This window comes from Cyprinodon variegatus, unplaced genomic scaffold (genome assembly GCF_000732505.1).
Source record: "Cyprinodon variegatus isolate N-32 unplaced genomic scaffold, C_variegatus-1.0 Scaffold284, whole genome shotgun sequence".
NCBI classification, from domain to species: Eukaryota; Metazoa; Chordata; class Actinopteri; order Cyprinodontiformes; family Cyprinodontidae; genus Cyprinodon; species Cyprinodon variegatus.
The window spans coordinates 867,699-879,093 of record NW_015150737.1 but is presented as its reverse complement, the minus strand read 5'-3'; the positions used below and the strand labels follow the sequence as shown (position 1 = coordinate 879,093).

The window sequence follows — 11,395 nt, the reverse complement described above, 5'->3', positions numbered from 1 at the left end:
TTTTTAATACAGTTGCCAAACTCACCCAGAGCCATAGCTCTTGTTAAAAGGGAGTTTTTCCTCTCCACTGTCGCTACAAGAATGCTTAGTGTGAGGGATTGCCTTTGAGTCAATGAGTCGAAGCAATCAACTGGTTTTCCTTAGATAGAAAACAGTTTGACGGCATGATATGGTGAACTTTAAAGTGCCTTGAGATTACATGTGATGTGAATTGAATTGAACTGAAAGGCCACAGGCCAATGGAGGAAAATGAGATCCAGTTCTTATTCGTGGCTCCACCTCACAACAAAAAAAACCTTGATGAGGTCAGGCCTCAGAGGCAGTTTGAATTCTACAAACCACAAAATGTAACGTACATCAGAGAGGAGACAGCAGAGCTGAAGAGAGCAACGCTGAATAAAAGGATGATATGAGAGGATGGGGGAGGGCGGGTGATACAGAGAGAGAGAGAGAGAGAGACAGAGAGGCTTCGGGTTAAAAAGTAAAGAAGTGAGAAACGCAGCAAAGCAAAAGGAATAAAACAAAGAGGAAAAATAGTACTGATAAAAGGAAAACTGCTGCTTCACTGGTGATCACAGCTCTTTTAAAAAAAATAACAACAAAGGAAAGTATTGAAGACCAAAGAGGAACATTTTAACCATGATGCTGAAGCTGTTGTTTCTGCTCTGCTTCCTGGGTGAGTTTACCTCAATTGCAAACCGACTGTTGCTCTCTGCGTCTTTTAGTTTCCCTCAAAGCTTTAATTAGGCTTAGAAAGATGCTTCCTCATGTCTAATTTGAAACTTTCACTTCTCAAATTCATTTCAGTGAAATGATGCAAGAAGGTTACTTCATATTTTGTGCTTTGCGATCCTGGTACGTCGTCTTTTGGACTTAAATATGCATTTGCATGATTTTCTACGTAATTAATGAGTCATTTTAATCATGCATTTCATACAGAAAGTAAGTTGCACTGCAGTAAATGTATGTTTCTTCCAAGAAGAACTTTTATATTTTTAATGTGCAAAGTGTAAACGTGCTAAAATGTGGCATGAGCTTATATTCTGTTTAGGAGGAAGCAATAAAATGTCTAAATTTATTTGGCATCTCAATATAGGACTAGCTTCTTCCAGGTCATTTTTTAAGTATATTTTTTTCACTTATTTATTTCCCCAAAACAGATGAAAAATTTTAGATTTGAGAAGTTGTGCCATATAAATGACTGCTATGATAACTTCCTAAAACTATAGCTAAATGTATAAAATTTAGTACGACCAGACATTTGCATGTTTCCAGAGTTAAAAAAGCCAAGGAAAATTATAAACTTCAAAAATATTGACCTTTTGATCTGAGGCTAATTAGCTGATGACTATGATGCTCTTTGGTTCACCACCCGCTAAATAACTTACCTGTTAAACCAAGTGAAATAAACAGTTGATAACACTAAAATAAAAATGTAAGGTTGTAGGTTAGCAGTGTTACACTAAGATAAGTGTACATTGTTGTTTGCAGCCGCCATGTCTGGTCATGAAGGCTGTTCAGAAGCATAATGGGTGTGGGAGTTGGGACACAGTGACATATTACAACAACAGTTGTTTGTTTTTTAAGGTCTAAATAAAAACACAAAGTTGAGCCACCACTGCCTGTGTTCACTTCAACCACAGTTTAAATGTGTTATAAGCTCCATCTTCATCTCCATACAGCATTGCTTTTTTGGCATCACTTTCAGCTTAGAATTTAAAGCTATTATATTCTTATATATCAAACTGAAGTTAAAGAGCGATGCATTAACAGGATATCAATACAATCTAAACATCAACTTTAAGTTTTGCAGCATATAAAATAAAATTCCAATGTGATCAGACTTCTAACACCTCTTTCACACATTTTATGTGAACATTTGTTTTTTTCACACATCTGAAAAGCAGCTACATTGGCAAGCAGCGTGTGACGGTCCACCATTACCAGTAAAAGCTATGCATGCATCTGTACATCACATTTCATATTTCTATCGTAAAGGCAAGCTAGGACATTTCTTAAAAAATCTTTTTCTACCTTGGCACATGTCCTTGAGGATTAGATCAAATTCAGGGATAGATCTTGGACTTTTATCTTTGTTTGTAATTAAAGTATGCGAGGAGGGGGGCGATGGTGGCTCAGGAGGGAGGGGTCTCCCTCTACAGTAAACAGTGAGTTGTCAGGTCAAACCCTTGCTTCAACTGTCTGGGTGGCGGTGGTCCTTCCTGCATCTTGTCTCCTGTTGGTGATCATGACTGTATAATAGCCTTGCTGCCAGGGCAGCGGTGGCTGCATTGTGGCTTATCACCATCAACGTGAATAATTGCGTGAGAAGAGCGTTGGAGTCCTCAGACTTGATAAAGTGCACTAAAAGTAGTGCAAAATATACTTAAAAGTGCATCGAGAGCACTACCATTGTTGCTACAGTTGTGTATTTATTTATTTGGATTAATTACAGCCCATGCTTCTAAGTTACAGATTTGATAGTGAAAATAATTAGGACTATGCTTGTAGTCAGTTTGAAAACTGAACAAAAAAGAAAGTCTGATGGGAGGAGATACACAGAAATCCAGGTCGTAGGGTTCTAAGCATAGCTTCTTGTCTCCTCTCTAAACCCAACTATTATGTTATATCCTTTAGTTACTAGACTCATTTGTCTAAAGTTTGTCCATTTTGAGTCTTTCTAGTATTCAGAAACATTTCGATATATTCTCGATGCAGCCACTCATTGTGGGACACATCTAGTACCAGCCAAGAAAATACAGTCTAATGTTTTATATGTTTCCACAGTTAAGAGATATTAATCCAGTTAAAATGTAACACACTAATAGCATTACATCAATAGTTTACTTGCCCTTTTCTTATTAAGCTAACCTTTATGATCTCTCTTTTATTTCTTTCTTTTTATGATATATTTGCAGAAACCTCAGCTCAAAAAAATACAACAGAACAGAACATGGTCACACAAGGTAAAGTTTTTTTTCATATACTCTGTTAATCATGGATTAGTGTCTTTTCCATCCATCCATCCATCCATCCATCCATCCATCCATCCATCCATCCATCCATCCATCCATCCATCCATCCTATATACCTTATTAATTTTGGAAAAATCATTGTTTTCCTTTGGTCACTCCAATCCTTTCTATCATTGCAGCCTTGCTTTATTTCATGTCTCCACTATTTGGGTAATTTTTATTTTGGGAGAAGCTCCAAGCCTTTCTGGTTTCTTATCTGGTTCAAGTCAGTACTCTCAACAGGAAGCTCCAAACTATAATCAACTACTATTAATGGCTGACAGTCCTCCAAATATTGACACATGCCACAAATCCCCCAAAGGTTTATGCCTATACCTCCTGATTATGCTCCAACTTCTCTATTAACTCAATGTAAAGATGAAGCTCTCTATTTCAAGCTCCATGTGGATCAGAGATCTCCTCTCCTGTCTCTGGAGCCTTTCAGATTCTTTCAGCTGATCTATGGCTGATCTGACTTTGGCACTCAAAAGGTTTCAAAACCAGACACTTAGCTTTCCACTACTTCACAATGAGAATCTGCGTGCAACTTGACTGAGAATATACCATAACCCACAGATTCCCCTGTGGGTCACCAAGTAAAAAGTGCTAAGGTGATCTCCACATCAACATTAACATTTAGAAATGATTACACCATAATTATAAAAAAAATTATAAGGTATTTGGGTTTTAATTTGAACTTTAATTGACAGTTTTCTTTATGACCAAATGCTTCAACAATGAGTTCAATAGGTTGCTTAAGTGTAAAAACAATTAACCAACATGACCAGAGAATTCCCTGATGTAAATCAAAATACCCCAAATCCTTTGAACTCACTTGATAAGATAAGGTAGTGTGTTGTTTCGTATCCAGCAGTGGAGGGATGTTTTGAAATCTTTATTTATTTTGGATTTATAGACAGACTGTTTAGGCAGTGTCGGCAATCGAGTGCATCCCTGCTTCAACACACCTGAAACAAAAGGCCAAATAAGTTCCTTGGCATGTTGATAAGTTTAGAGCAGGGGTGTCAAAGTGGTTCCAGAAAGGGCCGTGTGGCTGCAGGTTTTCTTTCCAACCAAGCATAGCACACCAGACTCATTCATCTCATGAAGTCATCATGTTCAGATTGGACTCACTTGATTAGATGACTGGAGTCTGGTGTGCTATTGCTTGGTTGGAAAGAAAACCACACGGCCCTTTCTGGAAACACTCAGACACCCCAGGTTTAGAGGATGTCTGGCCATTTACCATTCATTGGTTCCAGCTGGGGATGCTCAGTGGCGCAGTGGGTAGCACTGCTGTCTTGCAGCAAGAAGGTTCTGGGTTTGATTGCCAGCCGGGGTCTTTCTGCATGGAGTTTGCATGTTCTCCCTGAGCATCCGTGGGTTCTCTCTGGATACTCCAGCTTCCTCCCACAGTCCAAAAACATGACTGTTAGGTTAATTGGCTTCTCTAAAGTCTCCTTAGGTGTGAGTGTGTGCTTGAATGGTTGTTTGTACTGTTTGTCTCTATGTTGCCCTGCGATGGACTGGCAACCTGTCCAGGGTGTAGCCTGCCTCTCACCCGTAGACAGCTGGAGATAGGCACCAGCACCCCTCGTGATCCCACTTAGGATAAGCATGTAAGAAAATGGATGGAGGGATGGGTCCAGCTGTAATGAAGAGAGGATGCATGCAAATGTGGCAGAACACTGGCACTTAAGGGCCGACATTGCCAACCTATGCTCTTCAACATTCATACAGTTTGGACATTATGAGGATCTTGATTTGGGGACCTTCTTAAAAAAAATGTTTGGATAACTTTTGTCTCTACCACAGGATCTGATTATGTCTCGACAACAACAGCAACAATGGAGGCGACCAGCTCCAATATGACAACAGATGAAGCTACCAATACATCAGTGTCAACTCTACTGACATCCACAACCTTGGCAGACAAGTCACTGGAATTAGAATCAACACCATCAGTAACTGTGGTAACAAACCTGATTTTATTTAATTTAATGGATGTAGCTAAAAACGAGAACATCCTCTGAGGTTTAAATGAGTGAAATATAAGTTGATGAGCTCAATCAGCGCTGCGTGTAATTGTCCCTGCATCATTGCAGTATTAACTCAGCAGTGGAAAAGAACTTCTATGATATTTGACAGCATGTTTCGTGTATAGTGGCCAACTCGCTTTATGTTAACATCCACCTGTTAGAAAAAAAAGAAAGACATTTCTGCCATGAATCTCAGCAGTATTTTAAGGAGTCATGCTTTTGGATAGGATCAGGTATGTACATCACAAGATCAACTCATTTTAGGTGTTGTGGATATGAAGATAGACGTATGAAGGTTTGGACAAGTACTGTTCAAAGGAGGAATAACAAGTAGATTGGTACAAAGATGATGAGGCCGTAACTGCAAGGCAGGAGGCTTAGAGGTATAACAAGGGGGAGAATTATGGATGTCATTTAAAAGGACATGAGGGTAGACGGTGTGACTACTGGGTAAGATTTGACATATGCGCTTTGACTACAAATAAATAATAAAATTGAAAGACGAAGAGGAAGAAGAATTTTAGTACCTCCCTAGTAGCCATGGCGCTAAAACCTCATTAAGAGTGACGGAGGGACTGTATTGAAAAAAAACTGTCGTGTGAAAATATTGTAAGTTTATTTTAAGCAATATTATCATCACAATGTTAAACAATGTTTAATGCATACCAAAAATGGTTTAACCATGCATTCAGTGGCTACTGATAACAGACCCTAATATTGATTATACTTAAAAGGGCAATTCTCTATTGCATTTGAGACAAAAAATATTTTCTTCAAGCTCTACCTGTTTTCAATATTGGGTTTCACCGGAATAGCAATATGTTTATTTTGTATCTTTTCAATTCTTTATTTCTTCTTTTAAATATCAACAAGCATACATTTAAAAGATTATGCTGTACCTTTAATTTAACTGATTCTTTGTTTTTATTGTGCATGAAATTGATTTCTCATAGTAAATAAAAATTCCTACCCCAGTGAGGGTAACAGCTGTATAATGTCGATTTTTCTCCTCAAGATCTCATTTCAGATTTCATATGTAGCAGCCATCTCTGTCATCAGCAGACAAAAAAAAAATAATGCTGGACAAAAAATAAAAGAATGCAATAGCTGCAAACTTATAGGAAAAGGTAAATATCTTTAATTATGAAAAAAGAGTTCATTTAAGCCTAACTTTGCTTAATATAAACAGTGAAGCTAATGTCAGCTTAGCTCGTGCAAAGTTCTAGATTTAACATTAATCATATAGAACATGTTGCTATTTCTGGCAGAAGTCTTTATGACTGTTTAATTATGACCTCAATCAACCATTTTTAACTCTTTAGGTCAACAATAATTAACCTGTAAATGCTTTGCTAACTTTATGAGCCACAAACAGGGAAACTCTGCTGTTTTATTGAAAAACATTTTGTGAAACGCTGTTTACTTTTTCATGTTGGTTTCACCCTCAGTGACAAAATCTGACATGAGCACAGATAAAACAGGTCAACACAAGAGAAAGAGAGAATCTACAGGCGAATAACAAAGCTAGGCCACAAATGCTGAGAATGAGCAAAAATTCAAGCCCCTGTCATGGTATGAAATATAAAAGACAGAAAAAATACTAATACAGTCCAAATACACATTAAAAATATACTTTGAGTGTAGTTTACATGTGCATGTTTTAAAGAAAACAGTTGTATGAGTATTTATTACAAGTGTCCTTTAGCAGAATCTGGACTTCATATAAAACCATTAAAGTTTAAATTGGTTTAATCTGCAGGGCTAGTTGATTGTTTGCATCTCCATTCTGCTTTAATCCAACATTTTATTCTTTTCGCCTGGTAAGCTGGCTTATTTCCACAATATTCAAATAAAAGGTTACAGCTTCTTCAGTCAGACCTCTAAAGGGCGGGGTCCTTTTCAAATTTTCAAACAAAAGAGGAAGCAAACTGTGCGCTATATTAAGATCAAGATATTGAAAAAGGGTTTCTAGATGTGCTACTGACCAAATCTGTTTTTACTATGCAAGTTATAGTCGGAGTTACACATCACCTGCAATAAAAATGACTGCAGGAAAATCAATGTAGAATGTGATTCTTAACCTCAAATCTTTACATAACTGTGTCTAAAAGGTAGCAGTGGCTGTTTAGAAGGTGTTTATGAAGTGAAGTTAAATTCAAATGTTCTTTAAAAAGCAGTGTATATGTAAACTTACTTAATTCAAACCAACACTAGGTCTACTGCTCTAGAAAAACTCCAGACAGGAAATGTGAATTTGGGTTATAGTGCAAAGCCCACTATGAATGTTCAGACCTTTATGGGCAGAGAAAGATTTCAGATTATCTAATGCCTTCAAATGTGAAACTATAACATTTATTTAATGTAAAACATACAGTAAAAACTAAGTAATTTGTTTGTGTTTTTTCTTGAACAATCAAAGGAAGAAGGAGACAACAAAGACTCAGCCGTTACTACGCCTTCAACTACAGCAGGTACTTCTACAGTTTCATGCAGGTTGCATGTTCATGCTCTGCCTTACTTTGCCTTCCTGTGCATCAAACCACAACCCCTCACACGGCGGTGTTCTGTCTAACTGCACGTCAGGAGCAACACAAATACATTTAAATACAGCTAGTTTCATTCAATGCACAACCGCCTCAAGTTAGGGGACAGAAACATCCCCAGAGATTTTTACCACTTGGCCTTCCTCCTCTGAAGACAGAGAGATGAATGATAACCTGATTTAACTTGTTACTAAGGAGATATTTATGTACAAAGTTGTTTTTCTTGTCAAATGGAATGGAGGGAACATATCCAAAGGATATTCTGATAAAAATGTAAGGCAAAAACAATTTTCATACTTTTTTTTGTGTGTGCTTCCTGCCTTTTTGATCATATCTTAACGTGATGGTAGGGTAGCCATAGTTAGGCAGAGAAAACCTCAAACTTCAAAATGACAGCATATTTAGCTTCATTTAGGAAAACAGTCATATACAACCACAGGTGTGGTTGATATGGTGGCAAGTATTGCTGGTGATAACAGAGTAACACTATACGGTTTCTCAGAGATTAAGATAAATGCAAAAAACAGGACTAGAAGTTAGTATTTTCATAAGTATCTGACATACAAAACAGCATTGGGTTAATTAAATCTCTTCAGCATTGGTTAATTGGCTACAACTGGATGGTGTGATGGATGATCCACCATCAATCATTGACTTTAACCAAAAATCCACCCTTTTCACCATAATACAACATTAAATTAACAATGATAATGGTGATTACCATTATTATTACTAATAATAGCTTAGTGGCTCTACTAGTCGTGTAGAAAGGAGAGATTTTGGGTTTGATTCCAGCCCCCTCTCAACAAACTGCAATAGGCCTCTGGGCCATGCATTTGACCCAAAGTTGACTACATTTTTCTCTATAGTGTTTTTTTTCCCCCTTTTTTTTTTTTTGAAGTGACATCCATAACAGCAAAGCAGATCAAAGCTAAAGCTATAAATAAAAAATGGCTATTAAATTAATTTTATATGTTAAATAACCAAATCTTTTCTTTTTTTCAGCGGCTGCCCCTGCAGGTAGTCCAACTTGGGGTAAGGACGACTTTTATTTAGTGTTTCTTTTGACACCTTTGCTATTTTACATTTTACACTTAGATCAGATAAATATTTTACCAATGACAAATTCATTTCCAGTGAGTCAAATATGAGGTGGATTGTCACAAGTGTGTAACTCTGTGATGAAATTGGCAAAGAACCTTTGAACGCTTTCATTAGTTGTTTGTACTTTTCCAAAAATGAGCCTAAAATATGTTACATTTAATGTACAGCATAGCACTTTTTTCCTCTTAAAATGTCTTTTAAACTCTGGGACTTATTAAATTTTATGTTGCATCACTGTAAATCTGTTTCATCTTCAATGAATAGTGACTGTCAGTGGTATTAAATTTTAAAGTGACAGATCCAATGATGATACACTGATAGGCGAGGAAAAAAAACACTGACTGGAAACGGTTTGAACACAGACTGCTGCACCCGTCCAGAGTTAGTTGGAAATTCTTGATGGGAACTGTCCCCTCCAGGCCAAAGGTGGTGCGGACATGTCCACACCAGTCCTTCAGAAAGTTAGGCCTGTAGATTATGACCTGTTGGATGTAAAGCCAAGCACCAATGTGAATTGGAAACAGAAAAAAAAGTAGTAGTCTGTGAAACATGTTGAGCCAATTTAGTTGTTTGTTGTTAACAGTTAAAAGTTAGATCAATGTCACTTAGGACATCAAAGAGGGTATCATTAAAAAATTGCTGTCATGAAAAGGGGTGGCAGTGGATAGTAAAGTCTGGAGGTCCCTAGAGTATGCTACTGTAAATGACCCATTAATAGGAGGCGTCCTGCTTCCTCTTCCTACCTTCTTCCTTTCTAACAGCACTAATCCGACAGCCTTCATCAATGGTAATCTTTGTAGTAGTTCCAACTTGGACTAAGATTCATGCCCTGTATGATGACGTGTTGTAAGATGGTGCAACTAGTGCTTCAACTAACAATTATTTTGCAAATCGATTAATTTGTTGATTATTTTTTCAATTAATCTACTAAAAATCAGATAGCAAGGGGTTCCTTAAAAAAGATGTTTTACGAAATTAAACAAGGTCAAACTAAAACTTTTCCTCTTGAGGAGTTCTGAATAGAACATACTGACAGACCATTTTTTTTTTTGTAATGTTAAATCAGAATCAGAAATACTTTAATAATCCCAGAGGGAAATTACTTTTGTTACATGTTACACGCTCCAGTTACAGTTTTATATATATACACACACATCCAACTACACAAGATAATAAAGATAAAAAAATAAGAATAAAAAGAGATAAAATATATACACATATGGCTCTTCCATATATATATATATCTATGTGCATATGCATATGTAAAAACTAAATCCAAATAAAGTGAATATCCAACTAAAGCGGTAAATCAAAGTAAAGTAATATGTGGCATGCAAAAATATTGCATAAATGTCTGAATCACTTGAGGGAGGTGTTATAGAGATTGATGACCACAGGTAGGAATGATTTCCTGTGGCACTCTGTGGTGCATCTGGGTAAGAGGAATGCAAAATGTTTACATATTATTATTTTTTTTTTACCATCTGCTCTAAGTGGGTCGCTCTGTCAGCTAAAGGCATGTTTTAGAGTCTCTGTACTCTTAATTATGATTAATCAATTACTAAATTAGTTGCTGATTATTTCAATAACTTATTAATCACGATTAATCAGACTAATTGTTCCAGCCCTAGGCTGAATTAAAACTAAATTGAACAGCCAGCATAGAATCCTGACCTTTTGGGTGTCAACACAACCTTGTAGAAAATGCTTATAGAACAACTATAAACATGTAAAAGTAGACATCTATATGGTTTAGATGCACATAAGAAATTATAAATGACCTAAAATTCTTCTGTCATTAAATTTATTTGATTTAGCTCAAAAGTTTGGAGAACTTCAAAAAGTTAGATTTCATGTTTCTAACTGCCAAGCACCCTGGAGTGGTAGTATTGATAAACATAAAACAGTTCAAATGTATTCATAACAATGCAAGTTTGCACCTCCCATGCAGAATACCTATCTTTTAATTTCTTTTTATCTAAAATAATGTTTCAAAATGATTGTATGATATGCTGTAGATCATTTGGTTGGGAAAAATGTAAAACCTCTCTTTTTTTTCTCTACAGCTTATGTGCTCCTGGTGTTGATAATCATTGTGATCATAGTGCTGTGTATTATCCTTTATATGCTCAGGAGGGCATCCAGGGTGAGGAACCAACACATTAATCTTTGTTTCCTTTAAGAAAGCCTCACACAATGATGCTAAAAGTATTTTCTGACTAAAATGTGTTTCTCTGGTCCGTTTATATATCAGATGTATTCCTTTGATCTCCAGCGTCCGGTACACTCTGGCAATGTGTACGAGCCCTCTGGCACCTTTGGACAGGTCTACTTGGATGACCTTGGTAAGTCTGTACCTAATAACCTCCATCCATTGTCTAAAAACGCATAACAAATGCTTGGTTATGTTCGTGTTCACTTTTCAGACCGACCTTCCCATAAAGATGTGATCTCTGATGATCTCTCCACCACACCCATACCCAACGGCACCAGTTCCCAACTGGAGGAGAAGGCAGCCGATGAGGAGAATGGTACCAATATTTGGCTGTTGTTAAGCAGTTTAACTCTAAAGCTCATAGTTCTATAGATGTAAAGGACAATTTTTTCTCTGCCTTTAAGTAATTGCAAAATTGACAATGTTACTTTGACCATAGCATTAGAAGTTTTATTTATCACAGGAGTTATAAGAGTCAAT

General features: G+C 36.8%; 1 protein-coding gene across 2 annotated transcripts in view; it reads left to right on the top strand.

The window, feature by feature from the left end:
• Nucleotides 1-484: 484 nt before the first annotated feature.
• Nucleotides 485-11,395, top strand: part of LOC107090177 — a 19,494-nt gene continuing 8,583 nt past the window's right edge. For both annotated transcript variants that reach the window (XM_015383419.1, XM_015383418.1), the window contains exons 1-8: nucleotides 485-676; nucleotides 2,919-2,966; nucleotides 4,830-4,987; nucleotides 7,473-7,524; nucleotides 8,602-8,631; nucleotides 10,767-10,846; nucleotides 10,955-11,045; nucleotides 11,127-11,231. In XM_015383419.1, coding sequence (XP_015238905.1) covers nucleotides 640-676; nucleotides 2,919-2,966; nucleotides 4,830-4,987; nucleotides 7,473-7,524; nucleotides 8,602-8,631; nucleotides 10,767-10,846; nucleotides 10,955-11,045; nucleotides 11,127-11,231 — 601 coding nt within the window. In that variant the 5' untranslated portion in view covers nucleotides 485-639. The remainder of the gene's footprint in view (nucleotides 677-2,918; nucleotides 2,967-4,829; nucleotides 4,988-7,472; nucleotides 7,525-8,601; nucleotides 8,632-10,766; nucleotides 10,847-10,954; nucleotides 11,046-11,126; nucleotides 11,232-11,395) is intronic.